Source organism: Ceratotherium simum, chromosome 31, assembly GCF_057802395.1.
Source record: "Ceratotherium simum simum isolate JZ-2026a chromosome 31, ASM5780239v1, whole genome shotgun sequence".
Classification (NCBI taxonomy): Eukaryota; Metazoa; Chordata; class Mammalia; order Perissodactyla; family Rhinocerotidae; genus Ceratotherium; species Ceratotherium simum.
In genome coordinates, this window is record NC_141930.1 from 13,775,068 (window position 1) to 13,791,144 (window position 16,077).

At 43.2% G+C, this 16,077-nt stretch overlaps 1 protein-coding gene across 14 annotated transcripts in view; it reads left to right on the plus strand.

Annotated features, from left to right (window-relative positions):
- STAU2 (staufen double-stranded RNA binding protein 2) overlaps nt 1-16,077 on the plus strand; it is a 392,065-nt gene that overhangs the window by 373,897 nt on the left and 2,091 nt on the right. For all 14 annotated transcript variants that reach the window (XM_087420424.1, XM_004436284.3, XM_087420425.1 and 11 more), the window contains one exon: nt 15,857-15,945. In XM_087420424.1, coding sequence (XP_087276550.1) covers nt 15,857-15,945 — 89 coding nt within the window. The remainder of the gene's footprint in view (nt 1-15,856; nt 15,946-16,077) is intronic.

The following is a 16,077-nucleotide window of genomic DNA, read 5'->3' on the forward strand; positions in this document are numbered from 1 at the left end:
GTGGCTTCCACCCCTGGGGTTGGCTCAGCCTTTCCCAGAACAAGGTGCCTCCCTTTTTCTACACAACAGCTTTAACATTGTCCAGGACACTTATCTTGCCCCCCAATTCCCGCTTCCCTCCCATCTCCAGCCATTCTGAACTGCTCTGCACGAGCAGCTCCCTCTGCCTTGAACGCTCTCCTGCCACTGTTTGCCTCCCTGAAAAAGCCCTACTCACCAGATGGTCTCACCCCAAGGGCTGCCTCTTGGTGATGCTCTCCTCCAGGGGACCCGAGCGCCCTTTCCCGGTGCTGCTGTTGTATATTCTTTCTTCACAGCAGTCACCTTTTTGATGGGCATTGTCTGCATGCCTTCCCCTGCTGGAAGACACGCCACGAAATGGCAGGGACTGTGTGTGTTGAGCTCGGTTTTCCTGGTGCCCAGCGTGGTGCTTGGTTCTCAATAAATACCTGTTGAATGAATGAGAGTACTAGTCGTGAATCAGTTACAGGCCCCTCCCTCTAGGAAGTAATCACCAATTGTGACAAGTGTAATGGGGAAAATGAACAGGGTTATGTGATTTGTTAGGGGTGAGGGGCACACCCTAGATGAGGCAGTCAGGGAGGCCTCCCTGGAGCTGCAACCTGAAGGCTGACAAGCAGCCAGACATGAGAAGGGATGGCTAGAGGGACCGGCCAGCACAATGCCTGAAATGGGAAAGAGGACAGAAAGGAGGCCCACATAGGGCGCAGGGGTGAAGGGGAGAGGGGTGCGTGGGTCTCTAAGGGAGCAAGAGGTCATCGCAGAATTTAGGCGATGAGTGACTCGATCTTATTGTAAAGCCTGCTTTGAGGGGGTGGGAGCTCTTCTGATCTTGCCTGGAGGGGCCTGCAGGGAACCAGCAGGGGACCTGGTGGTCAACTTAAGGGCCACCTGGCACAGCCGGCCCCATTTCTTGTCAGGCCCCAAACTCCCCTTTCCCGGATGTCTCAGTCAGGCCCTCATGTCTCCTCCTGGAGCCCAACACCACTTTGGGCTCAGGAAAGAGTCTGGCGTCAGACATTTACACCTTGGTGTGACTTTCAGTCCCCTGTTAAAGGAATGGTGGTTCAAAACAGCACAAATGGAACATCTTACGGTGCTGTAGTCAGAAGTCAGGCACTGTGTCACTGGACCAAAGTCAAGGGGTCGGCAGCGCTGTGTTCCTTTCAGGAGGGCCTGGGGGAGAATCCGTTTCCTTGCCTTTTCCAGCTTCCAGCTTCCTGCATTCCTCGGTTCATGGACCCTTCCTCCATATTCAAAGCCAGTAATGTCACATCCCTCTGACCCTTCTTCCATCCTCTGTCTCTATCTCTGACCAGAGCTGGGAGAGTTTCTGTCACTTTAAAGATGCATGTGATTAGATTGGACTCACCTGGTAATCCAGGCTAATCGTCCTGTCTCAACATCCTTAATTTAATCCCACCTGCAAAGCCCCTCATAAAGTAACACTCGCAGATACTGGGGATTAGGACGTGGACATCTTTGGGAGACATTATTCTGCGTGCCACAGGACTCCTAGATCTTAAAAGATCAATCAAATGCAATGTGTAAACTGTTGGGATATAGATTCAAAAATCAACTATAAAGATATCTTTGAGACTATCTGGGAGATTTTAACATGAGGGCTATTTAGATGATAGAAAGGATTTATTTTAAGTGTGAAAATGGCATGTACCTTTATCTGATATTTGATTTGGAATACTACAGAAAAAACACGAAGATACATGAAACAAGATCGGCAAAATACTGATAATTCTTGACCTGAGTGATAGGTATGTGGGAGTTCAGTATACTATTCTTTGTACTTTTGTGAATGTTTGGAACTTTTATTTTAAAAAGTGTATATATATATATATATATATATATATATATATATATATATATAATCAAGTGTCCGTAAGAGGCTAAGGAGACATTTGGGATGGAGGTGACGGTCTATTCTGGTCCCCTCCCTGCTGCAATCTGGCCATTAGGATGGCCACCAAATGCCCCAAGAAAGAAATCAGGCTTCCGTGTGCCTCACCCATTGAGAGAATCAGCAAGACCTGCAAACCATCTGTCTTTACCACCTAGGACTCTATTTCAATACAACCAAAGGTTCAGAATTAAACAGAACTTGCTAGGTTATATTGTTTGGCCATCACTTCCTGTTCCCAACCTCCCCACCATGCAATCCAAGAATACATTAAATGCAGTAAAAATTATGAAATGACTGTAATGTAAGTTTTTATCAATCACATACTCAAACCCAAATGGAATTCCTGAAGAGACAGAGCAGTGTGTGCCCATGTTCAGTGGGAATGCTTCTCATTCTCTTTGGAGGAGAATATCAAAGGACCAAGAAATCTCCAATGGACCTTTGGGCAGCGGAGGGGAGGGCTGCCAAGGCAGAATTCAGCCATGATTGCCCTGCAGAGCCGGGCTCTCCTCGGGCAGAAGAGGTTCCTCTCTGGTCCTCTGTTCCAGGATGTGCCACCTTGAGGGTCTTCGGCAAAGCCCCCATGGTGGGGTCCTCCCAGGTGGAGTTTCCCAGGCCCTTCCTTTGAAGACCTCACACTGGTCTTGGGAGGGCGATGCTCTGTTTGCAGACCTCAAAGATGACAGAAGCCAAAGCCCAAATGACTGACCTTTTCTAAAAGACAGTAACTATTGTCTGTATTCCTGGAGCTAAATTACGGGGCAGGAGAACCTTCTCTCACGTGGATAGATACAACCCAGCCCTGCTTTCCCGGGACTGTTTGTCCCATGGCATATTGGCCGCAGAGACTGTGGGTGGGGTGCAGGGGGGCGTAAGAGGAGGAGAGAGAGCCTGATGGAGAGGTGCTTTGGAGGATGCCCTGCAATGAGGGAAGCAAGCGTGGGCAAGATGCTGACTCTGAGAACAGAGAAATCAGAAAGAAGACACGTGTCTGCAAGCACTTGTCTGTCTGGGAGAGCTTCAGATGGGAGCCGATGGGTAATCTATTAAAGAGTATTCTTTGAAGACTTTCTGTAAACACACTGTGGTGATTTCAAACAGAAAAATGGCTCCACCAGCCAAGGGCTGACCAACTACCTGGGAGACAGGATGTAAACACATCACAGAGGACTCACAGTTCAGAAAGGCAAGTGGCAAATGCTGTCAGAAATTCATAGGTGGGAGATGGGCTGAGAATCAGGGAAGTCCACCCTGAGAAGTCAAAGAGACTCAGATATCACTGGCAGACAGGAAGTAGACCAATCTAACCAGGGCGGAAGATTCATGTGTGCCGGGCTTCTTAAATGTTAGTGTGACTCCAGGCCAGCTGGCCAGGGAGCTTGGTGATGATCCTGACGCCTGCCAGGTGTTCCTGAGGCTGGTGACTGGTCTGCTGGTTTGGGGATCACACTCTGGAAACACACGGCAATAAACTGTGGTAATTGAGATTGTGAGGTCCGATGGGGTGAGCTGATGGAGAGCCTTGAATGCCAGGCCAAGGATGCAGAATGTCATTCTGGGGGTGGGAGTTATGAATGGCTTTTGATTAAGGGGGAGGCATAATGATAGGATTCTCTTAGGAGGGATGGATGAGCAATGTACTGGAAAAAATTAATAGAAATATATAGGAAACTGGACATAAATTAACATGGAGATGGAAAGAGAGCATAAAGAATTTTATGATTGCATGTTGGGCTCAAGAGAGAGCAAAGGAGAGAAAGATGTGTCATAAAAATCTTTGTTCATTAAACACCACTGTAGTCCAGGCATTAACTCCTCAAACAATACGATGCAATAGGTATTGTAGTTTCCAATTTACAGATGGTGGAAAAGAGGCTCGGAGAGGTCAAGTAACTTACATAAAGACACACAGCTGGTCTGCAGTGGAGCTGGCATTTTAATGCAGGCCTGATGGACAACAAATGCCATGCCCTTTCTCCTTCCTTGTCCAGATGACAGGGAGAGTTTTCTCTTGCTGCTATAACAAACTAAGAGACTTAGAGGATTAACACAACACAATTGTATTATCTCAGAGTTTTAAGGGTCAGAAGTTAGACAGGGGTCTCACTGGGCTAAAATCAAGGTGTAGGCAGTTCCTTTTGGGGGATCTATGCACGAGTTGGTCTCCTTGCATTTTTCAGTTTCTAGAGGCCACCCACATTCCTTGGCTTGTGTCCCCCTTCCTCCATCTTCCAAACTACCGTTACATTTCTTTGACCCCTTTTTCCCTGGCCACATCTTCCTCTCTGACAAGGCCAGGAAGGTTCTCTGATTTTTAAGGACTCATGGGATTAGATTGGACCCACTTGGATAATCCAGGCTAATCTCCCATCTCAACGTCCATACCCCAATCCCCTCTGCAAGGTCGCCTCTGCCATGTGAGGTAACATGTTTGCAGATTCTGGGGATTAGGACTTGGGGCATTATTCTGCCAAGCACAGACAGTGACACTGCCGCCACTCGCGGACACTTGCCTTGGTGCCTGGCGCCGTGTTTTGGTAAACGCCATTACAAAGGGGACTTTTTATTGAATCATAAATAATTCAATAAAGGACAAAACAGAAATTTAAAAAGGAATGATGTTGGTAAAACAAAAACAGCGTGGTTGGAGGAAAACATGACGGCATGGATGCCGCTGCTCAAGTTTGTTCTAAACGCCCTGAAAACATTCCTCAGCACGGTTAATCCTGCTTTCAGTTCGACTCTGTATTATTGTCAAGGCTGGCAGCTACAAGGATTACCCGACAGAAGAGCCTGACTGCAGAAATAAAGGTGATGGCTAAGTCTGGAGTTTAAGTGCCCACATTGGTACTAATTCCCCAAATTCTAAAGTCATAATTCCTGGTCTTTGCTTTAGTAGACTGTCTAAAACCTGCATGTCTTCCAACCACCCACCCTCCCTTTTTTTTTTCCACAATGAGTAGCCATCACCTTAGCAGGCTGACACCCCTTTGTTCCAACAGTAAGCCATTTTATCAAGTACCAATTTTATGGAAATTGTCTGAACCAATAGGATTGTATAAGCATAAATGGAAAGTGTGAGCTATAGTGAAATTGTTAGAAAGCAGGCCAGCAAATGGTTTAATTAAAGCTCAGAATAATCCTTTTTTTCGTTTTATTTTCGAAGTCCTATCATTGATTCATCTGAAATGTAGTAGACTGAAGATCCTATCATAATGTGATAAAATTTAGAAATACAATTTTCTCTTTTTGGTTTCTCTCATTTTATATAGAGACTTGGCTTTTACTTATAGACTTTTCAAAGCAAGAAAATGATAACTTAGAAACATTCACATTCTTTGGGCAATAAGCCTTCAAGCTTACTGAAAAACCCAGTCATTTAAATGATTTAATATAGAGTCAGTCTCAAAGATTGTCGGGATAAGAAGTTAGGAGAGTCCTCAACTGAAGATGAAGACGTTTGTGTTGGATGCCTATCATTTTCTCATTAAAGGAGGCTGATTTAATGAGCTGCATACCTGACCACTGTGCATTCTGAAATGAATCCAGCAGTCAGATCTCCTAGGAAGAGTCCCACATGAGCAGGCACTTTAGGGGGAAAAGGAAAAAAAAACAAACCTTGAACACTTGCTTAAAAATGAAGGCCACATTCGAACATGTATGGTTACCATTGACTTTAATGGGAACAGCCTGTCTGTTTCTGGGATTCAGGATATGAAATCCGTGGGAAAAGTGTGAAATGAAAAAAAAAGAATTAAAAGGATCCATTGGGCATCTTGTTCAAAGACTCCGAAAAGAACTTCGTGTCATAAGGCGATGAGTTCAAATTCACGTTTTGCTAACGAAGACCATTGTTGTCTCTCAGAGTGTGACTTAATGGTGCTACATTGTCATTAAAACTATTTAATCCCTGAAGAAGGATGCAGGAAGAGTAGGCACTGGTTTCTACACAATTTGCTACTTGCTAATTGACTAGGAAAGTTAGAAATTACAGAATAGCTGGAGAAACTCACCTCTGTTCTGTGGGGACACACACACACACACACACACACACACACACGTGTGAACCAAGACCAACAAACAGGCATGGAAAGTATCTTATTGGCATCCTGTTTCTGGCATTGCTATAACTACACACAAAACAAGAGATACATGAAATGGTAGCGACATCTGTTCTAGAACCTGTGGGGCTTTACTCACAAAACAGTTGTAAAATCTTTGGAGGACAAAAATATTTCTGTGTATCTATGCAGATCCTCTCCTCTAAGGGATACACACACACACACACACACACACACACACACACACACACGGATACAAAGGAGCTGAAAAGACAGGGATAAGCAAAGGAAACGTCATCCACTTCTTTAAAATACTTCTTTAATTTTTCTCCTTTCAAATGAAGCTACATTAATTTTTCTCCTTTCAAATGAAGCTACATGTATTGTCTTGGATGTACCTTTTTTTTTTTTTTTAAATCCCGGAACATGTAAGTTATCATAAAGCTAATGTTTAAGATTGCAGTTGGTAGGCTGTGGTTAACATACAAATGGATGCTGAGTGAGTTTGTTTTGATTTGGTAGGAAAGCATTTTCTGACCTTGGAAATGAAATCATTGAGTTATCTATTTGTTTATGGCCAAAGCCATATGGAGGGCTTGGGTACTTATGTTAGTGTATCTTTGACATTCTCGAATCCACAGTGTGTGGGAAGTTACACAACTTGGGTTTAAGCATCATTCAGGATGTTCCTCATTAAGGAACCCAGATTTCCCTCCTTCCCACGACTCCCCGAGATTAGTTTACATTTATCACACAGCAAATTGCCCGTGCCGACAGAGTGAACGGCAGACAGTGGGAGCTGAACATCTTGTTATCTATTTACCCTCTCAGTAAACAGACACTACAGAACTTGCTCCCCAAGTGAAGGTTATTTGATTTTTCCCTCACTCCAAACAAAGTGTACTTTAATATTATGTAGCATATTTATAATACGTTCTTAATTTTTTTAAAGGAGCTGGCCTCTAGCAAGTAACAGTTTATTCAGTTCAAGTAGTTTAAACATGAAGATTTTGTTGATTTTACCATCTTCTGGACAGATTTTGAGGTGCATAGTAAAACATTTTTGTGGACTGTTAAATTTTAGTATTTGTTCACAAAGCCACTCCATTATATATCGTTCTTTGAAATGGTTGATATTGGGGTCTTCCTAATGTAATGTGGCTATTTCAGGCATTGCTGCATAATCCTATTGTTGTGGGCATTTTGCTGTAGAAAGCAAAGCAGACCCATCTCATTCCATGGAATTTTTTAATCTGTAAAGTGTCCTTTCTGGGAAAGTAGGGGGTGATGTATTGGGGGTGAGGGTGGGAGGGGAGCCCCTGATTCCTCAGTTGCGCTCATGACAAGCGAGGGCGAGTATTCTATTAATACCTATAAGAGGAGCACCTGGTCGGCAGCCCCTGCCCATCCTGGCTTTCCTAAACATATTGGGCTTATCACTATCTATAAATCACAGCCAAACTCTTCATCCTCTTCCTCTGTCCATTTCACCTTTGCAAGCCCGGTACCTCCTCTCACTGCGGTATGCTATATCCCACAACCCCAGGCAAACCCCAATTCAGGCAAACTCTGAAGCTTGTTTCAACCTCCTGCCAGCAAGCACAAGAAGGTGAGAAATGAACGCTTCTCAGAACAATAGAGAGGGGAGGCGAGTAAAGTTAGCAAGACTCCATTACCCTCAGAATGTTCAGAAATGGAGAATCAAGTCACCGCACCTGTGGTCATTGGGTAATTCTAAGTTACAAAATAATTACTGTAGTAATTTAATTTTAGCCAAAACTGCAAGTGTAATAGAGGTGCTGAAGAAGCCTCAGAAGTCAACCCAGGGACCACAAGAAGGCTGGCGACTGGAAACTGTGCGATCCCAGCAAGATAATAAATCCCTTCTCCAGATAACAGAGATAATTTTATGAGCTTACCTCAAGTATTATTGTGGAAAATAGTTAGTAGAATGGGTATGGAAGAGGTAACAAGAGTGATTTTGAAATAATGATATTGAAAGGAACTATGCTAAAATTGGGTAGGCTGAATGTGAGCAGTTTTTATGTTTGGAGGAAATAAATAAAGTGATGCCATCAAGAATGTGGGCTGGGTTCAAATCTCTGCTCTGCCACTTACTAGCTGTGTGACCTAGCGTAGGTGACTGAATTCCTACCTTGCAGGGCTGTGGTAACACCTGAGGTCACGCAGGTGAAGCGCCCAGTCTCATGATTAGGGCAGAATGATGCTCATCCAATGGTAGCTATTACTGTTTACAGAGAAGATAAATTGTATTCGTTGCCTTTTATAAATTAGAAAGAAGTCCTCTCATATTTATAAGCAATTGTATTCAGGGTTATCAATAAGATGTGGGTTGAATGATCTCATCAGATAGATAAGGGAATGTTATTTGGAAGCCTTTAAGCATACCTTTGGAGGGAAGCAGGCACGCAAGAATTCTGAAAATCCGTTCATGGCATCGAGTGAAAGAGCACACCGCCATTCCAGCCTGTAGGACATTCTTTGGGTGATGACAGGTGTTTTGACAGTGCACGGGGACCTGCCTAACATGTTGGTAAAATCATCCAGGAGATTTTGCAAGAACTGAAACGCTGAACCTGCTCCCTGAGACCAGGCCTTCATCTCATACGCGCATCTCTTGTTGGATGGAAGAGAGCAGTTGTCACTGGGTCCTGGACTCGGTGAAGCAAGACATTTGGTTCCTGGTATTCAGGCAACAAGTATTCCAAAAGCAACTACATGGGCTGGCCCCGTGGCTTGGCAGTTAAGTGCGCACGCTCTGCTACTGGTGGCCCGGGTTCGGATCCCGGGCGCGCACCGACGCACCACTTCTTTGGCCATTGTGAGGCCGGACATAGAAGGATGTGCAGCTATGACATACAACTATCTACTGGGGCTTTGGGGGAAAAATAAATAAATAAAATTATTAAAACAAAAAAAACAAAAAAAAACAAAAGCAACTACAGGCATACCTTGGAGACATTGTGGGTTCCATTCCATACCACCACAATAAAGTGAATATCCCAATAAAGCGAGTCATGAATTTTTTGGTTTCTCAGTACATATAAAAGCACTATACTGTAGTTCATTAATGCTGCAATAACATTATATCTAAAAAAACAATGAATATACCTTAATTAAAAAGTACTTTATTGGGAACCCGGCCTGGTGGTGTAGTGGTTAAGTTCGGTGTGCTTCGCTTTGGAAGCCTGGGTTTGCGAATTCGGATCCCATTCATGGACCTACACCACTTATCAAGCCATGCTGTAGCAGTGACCCACATACAAAATAGAGGAAGGTTGGCACAGTTATTAGCTCAGGGACAATCTTCCTCAAGCAAAAAGAGGAGAGTTGGCAACAGATGTTAGCACAGGACTGATCTTCCTCACCAAAAACAATATATATACTTTATTGCTAAAAAATGCTAACCATTATGTGACCCTTCAGCGAGTTGTAATCTTTTTGCTGGTGGAGGGTTTTGCCTCGATGTTGATGGCTGCTGACTGATGAAGGGGGTGGTTGCTGAAGGCTGGGGTGGGCAATTTCTTAAAATAAGACAACAGTAATGTTTGCCGCATCAATTGACTTTTCCTTTCACGAATGATTTCTCTGTAGCATGCGATGCTGTTTGATAGCATTTTACCCACAGTAGAACTTCTTTCAAAAATGGAGTCAATCCTCTCAAACCCTGCTGCTACTTTATCAACTAAGTTTATGTAATCTTCTAAATCCTTTGTTGTCATTTCAACAGTCTTCACAGTATCTTCACTAGGAGTAGTTTCCATCTCAAGAAACCACTTTCTTTGCTCATCCATAAGAAGCAACTCCTCATCTGTTAAAGTTTTGTCATGAGATTGTAGCAATTCAGTCACATCTTCAGGCTCCTCTTCTAATTCTAGTTGTCTTGTTATTTCCACCACACCTGCAGTTGCTTCCTCCACTGAAGTCTTGAACCCCTCAAAGTCATCCATGAGGGTTGGAATCAACTTCTTCCAAATTCCTGTTAATGTTGATATTTGGACCTCTTCCCATGAATCATGAATGTTCTTAATGGCATCTGGAATGGGGAATCCTTCCCAGAACGTTTTCCATTGACTTTGCCCAAATCCATCAGAGGAATCACTATCTGTGGCAGCTAAAGCCTTACGAAAAGTATTTCTTAAATAATAAGACTTGTAAGTCAAAATTATTCCTTGATCCATGGGCTGCAGAATGGATGTTGTGTTAGCAGGCATGAAAACAACATTAATCTTGTTGTACGTCTCCATCAGAGCTCTTGGGGGACCAGGTGCATTGTCAACGAGCAGCCATATTTTGAAAGGAATCTTTTTTTCTGAGCAGTAGGTCTCAACAGTGGGCTTAAAATATTCAGCAAACCATGTTGGAAACAGATATGCTGTCATCCAGGCTTTGTTGTTCAATTTATAGTGCACAGCGAGTGGATTTGGCATCATTCTTAAAGGCCCTAGGATTTTCAGAATGGTAAATGAGTATTGGCCCCAATTTAAAGTCACCAGCTGCATTAGCCCCTAACAAGAAACTCAGCCTGTGCTTTGAAGCTTTGAAGCCAGGCATTGACTTCTCCTCTCTAGCTATAAAAGTCCTGGATGGCATCTTCTTCCAGTAGAAGGCTGTTTCGTCTACAATGAAAGGTAGCCACCTTCATTAACGATCTCAGCTGGATTGTCTGGATAACTTGCTGCAGCCTCTCCATCAGCACTTGCTGCTTCACCTCGCACTTTTATGTTACGGAGACGGCTTCTTTCCTTAAACCTCGTGAACCAACCTCTGCTAGCTTCAGACTTTTCTTCTGCAGCTTCCTCGCCTCTCTCAGCCTTCACAGAGTTGAAGAGAGGTAGGGCCTTGCTCTGCATTAGGCTTTGTCTTAAGGGAATGTGGTGGCTGCTTTCATCCTCTATCCAGACCACTAAAACCTTCTCCATATCAGCACTAAGGCTGTTTTGCTTTATTATCATGTATGTGTTCGCTGGAGTAGCACTTTTAATTTCCTTCAAGAATTTTTTCTTTGCATTCACAACCTGGCTAATCGTTTGGCACAAGAGGCCTAGCCTTCAGCCTATCTCGGCTTCTGACGTGCCTTCCTCACTAAGCTTAAACATTTCTAGCTTTTGATTTAAAGTGAGAGGTGTGCAACTCTTCCTTTCACTTGAACACTTGGTGGCCATTATAGGGATATTAATTGGCCTAATTTCAATATCGTTGTGACTGAGCGAATAGGAGACCCGAGGAGAAGGAGAGAGACAGGAGAATGGCCGGGCGGTGGGGCAATCAGAACACACACGTTCATCAATTAAGTTTACTGTCTTATATGGGTGCTGTTCATGGCACCCCACAACAATTACAACAGTATCATCCAAGATCACTGATCATAGATCACCGTAACAAATATAATAATAAGGAAAAAGTTTGAAATATTGCAAGAATTACCAAAATGTGATACAGAGACACAAAGTGAACAAATGCTATTTGAAAAATGGCGCTTAGTAGACTTGCTCGACACAGGGTTGCCACAAACCTTCAATTTGTTAAAAACACAATATCTGCGAAGCGCAATAAAGCAAAGTGCAATAAAATGAGTTATGTTTGTTGTGAAAACGGGTTACAATTAGCCTATACATGATTTTTTGAAGTTCTTAAACAATTCGTTTTTGGTTGTCATTTGGCCTTGTTGGGAATAAAACAGGACCAAGAAGCTCAGGAGGCCTCAGGAGTCTCATTTAGCAGCAACACACTGCAAATTTAAACTTCGGAATGGCCCTCTGTAATAGTCCATTTGGGAAGAAATTGATAAAAATTGGCATTCCTGCCAATAATTAATGGTGAGAACAAAATAGTTGTTCATGTGGTCAAACTTGTTGACTATACAAAGAACTCTTAAGTTCATTAGCCCCCCACCGCCCCATGACGTTGGGCTATCTGGAAAGGTCAGGCATGGATTGGTCTTTAGAGCTTAGCAGTGAGGGGCCCTGGCTCTTCGCTCCGCACACACACACATGAGGTGGACTCCAGGGCTCAGGTGCACGTGACAAGCCCACAGGAACGTACAAACCCACAGGACTGTTCTCAGCGTAGTCGCCTGGGAAAGCTGTCAAGCCACTTCAGCAAGTCAGGACTTGGCCTCAGAGATCACATAATTGAGTCTAAATGAGAGTCAAATCCCTCTGTGAATTTCTTTTTCGGGGGAGGAGAATTGTCTTTTGAGATTCTAGGTCTTTTGAGAGTGAATTTAATGTGTTTTTTTTTGGTGAGGAAGATTAGCCCTGAGCTATCGTCTGTTGCCAGTCCTCCTCTTTTTGCTGAGGAAGACTGGCCCTGGGCTAACATCTGTGCCCATCCTCCTCCACTTTATGTGGGACGCTGCCACAGCATGGCTTGACAAGTGGTGTGACAGTCTGGGCCCAGGATCAGAACCCACAAACCCTGGGCTGCCGAAGCAGAGTGTGTGAACTTAACCACTATACTACCAGGCCCCCGAATTTAATTTTTGAAAGCAACCAAACATCTCTCAAAGCCAAATCGAGTGAATAAAGTAAATGGTCAGGATGCCCAAGTAAAAAATAAGGTGGGCCCACAAAGTGACAAAACTGCCTTGCTCAGATGACCCACAACATGGTTCTGAGAGGTAATTCCAAAAGCACCTAGAGAAACAGGCGGTCCTCACACTGCTAGTGTGGGCACAACCTCTCTGAGGGTAGACAGAAAGCTCATAGCAGATCTTTAAAAATGTGCGTGGTCTTTGGCCCAGAAATTCAGTTTCTAGGAATTTATCATAAGGACATTATTGACATGGAACACTGCCAGAAAGCTTGGTGCAGTGTTAATAACAGCTTAAAAATTGAGAGTGACCTAAATGTCCAACAGTAGGGATTGGCTAAATACAGGAGGGCACATAAAGTTATTGGGATGCTGAGCAGTTGTGCAAAATAATGCTACTGAAATGTTCCTGTTGATACGGAGACTGCTCACGTTCCATGAAAAGAGCAGGTTATAAAGCAGGGTTAAGACCTGATCCAGGCTAAAGTATGTGCCTATGGGGAGGGGATAGAAAAGGATATGGAAAGGCATACACTGAGTTGTGAATGGTGGGTGGGATTGTGAGTATTATCATTTTCTTTCTATTTGTCTACATGTGATTTTTCTGGAACAAAAAACTATTTTTATAAAAAAAGATAATAAAAGGAAATGTCCAAGAGAGGAGAAAGAGATTCTACTCTCCTTAAAGAAGAATTATGATGTACCTGTGTTCGTTCGTTAGAGTTGCCACAACAAAGTACCACAAACTGAGTGGCTTAATCAATAGTAATTTATTGTCCCACAGGTCTGGAGGCTAGAAGTCCAAGATCAAGGGTTTGGCAGGGCTGGTTCCTTCTGAGGGCTGTGAGGGAAAATCTGTTCTATGTCTCTCTCCTAGCTTCTGGTGGTTTGCTGGCAATCTTTGGTGTTTCCTGGCTTCTGTTGCATCACCCCAATCTCTGCCTTCCTCTTCACATGGTGTCCTCCCTGTGTGTGTGTCTGTGTCCAAATTTCCCCTTTTTGTAAGGACATTGGTCATATTGGATCAGGGCCCACCCCACTCTAGTATGACTTCATCTTAATTACATCTGCAATGACCCTGTTTCCAAATAAGGCCACATTCAGAGGTATTGGGGGTTAGGACCTCAACATATGAATTGGCAGAGGCCACAATTCAATCAATAACAGTACCCCATTGAGATAGCCACACTGCTCCTACCCAACTGAGGTTGGCACTTCCCTGCCACCAGAACCTGTGCCAGCTGCTGTAGAGTATGAGCATGGACCAAGATCAGGAGTAGTGGGGCAGGACGCCGACATCTCTGTGGGATTCCAGGTTCAAAGAGATAATGGTGAAAACGGAGAGCCTGAGCGTGGCCTCCTCCCTGCCCCAGCCTGCCCAGGCCAGGGCTGCAGATACAGGTGAGCATTCAGATTAGCACATCTGAACTAGACAGACTGGGTTAGAGATCTACAAGGAATGAGTAGTCTGAAGAAAAAGAAAAGGACATATTGTTACTTTTGGTTGAATATAGGAGTTGTGATTTAAAAAACAGAAAGACCAAAAGAGAAGAGAGAAAAAATATTACACAAAATCTGCACACGGATGTTTACAGCAGCTTTATTCGTAATAAAATTGGTAGCAACCAAGATGTCCCTCAATAGGTGACTGGATAAACAAACTATGGTACATCCATACAATGGAATAGTATTCAGCGATAAAAAGAGATGAGCTATCAAGCCCTGAAAAGACATGGAGGAACCTTCAGTGAACATTGCTAAATGAAAGAAATCAATCTGAAAAGACTACATACTGTATGATTCCAACTATATGACATTCTGGGAAAAGCAAAACTATAGAGATGGTAAAAAGTTCCGTGGTTGCCAGGGGTTTGGGGGGATAGGGAGGAGGGATGAAGGGTGAAGCACAGGAAATTTTTAGGGGAGTGAAACTATTCTGTACGATACTGTAGTGGTAGACACAAGACATGATGCATTTTTCAAAACCCATAGAATGTACAACACGAAGAGTGAACCCTAATGTACACCATGGACTATAGTTAATGATAATGTATCAATGTTGGCTCATCAGTTGTAAAAAATGTATCACACTAATGCAGGATGTTAATAATAGGGGAAACGATGCTGGGGGTGGAGGGAGAGGGTATATAGGAACTCCGAACTACCTGCTCCATTTTTCTGTAAACCTAAAACTGCCCTAAAAAAATGAAGTCTATTAACTTAAAAGTCAAAACCAAATAATACATTACAAATAAGGAAATTTAAAAGAGATCATGTACTCAGCTAAAAGGGGCCCTTGGCAGATGAAAGTTTTGGAAACTGCCAAGAGTTAGTTAGCTCTTTTTCAAAGGCAGTTGAGAAGATACAGATGACCAAATTGTGACCCAGCGGGATCTCCAAGATTCAAACAACAGCGGCTGCTTGCACCTATCTCAGACTCAACAAAGCCCTTCTAACTGAGCTTAAAAGTGGTGGGGCGTGGGGGAGGGGAAGAAGAACCAAATTCTTAGTCAAAGAAATAACAATTTGGAACGTGCACAAGAGTGTCAACAAGTTATGTAGATCTTATCAGCATCGCATTTTTGGTGCCTCCCAGCTATCCAGCGAGGCTCCGCCAGCCTGTCAACACCCTTCAGCCTCCCACGCATCACGGGCATATCAACACCTCTGGAGGCTCTGCCCGGCCAGGCCTGCCTCCCCAGGGCCCCAAGGAGCGTGAATTTTCTCTCCTCACGGAATACCATCATCCCATCCCCTCGGTATGCACGAGTGTCTTGGGTCCATTCCTCTGCTCACATTCTGGGACTTGGTTAGGGCTAAATGTCTGTAAAATTGAACAATGCTTTTATGCTAACTTGGGAAAGACTACCCAATTTGGAAAAAGCTGATGTTCTCACGTCTGAAGGAAGAGAATGTGTAGTTTCAGTAATGTGAGGAGGAATTATGCAAAGTCATCATCAAAGTATGATGGGCTTGTACGTTCTTTCTTCAGTGTGTCCCTCCATTTGCAGATAAAACATTGTGATTTTACAAAATTATGGATAAGGCATGAGACTGGTGGAGATTCCTATCTCCACCTCCCCCCACCACCACACAAATAAAGCCCTCATAGTATATGTATTGCTGCACGATAATATAGCCTTTCAAATGTAATTTTGCTAAATGATGGAAAAATATTTATTTAGATTAATGAAAATGATAGTTTTTACTATATATCTCAGCTTTCTTTTACAATTACCTGTTTATCACATTAAAGTCAGTGAATGGGTCTCCTTGTTTGTTTGTTTGTTTTCATTTTTAGGCAGCTTTAAGTGCCTTGAAACAATTTTCTGAACAAGGACTGGATCCAATGGAAGGGGCAATGAATATTGAAAAAGGTTCTCTTGAAAAGTGAGTAAATCTTCTGTCGTATTCTTACATTTGTCATTTTGTAATTGTCCAAAAAATTATAGATAAGATAAAAAACTCAAGGTAATAATATTTATATCTTACAAAATTATTCATAATACAATTAGATGTAAA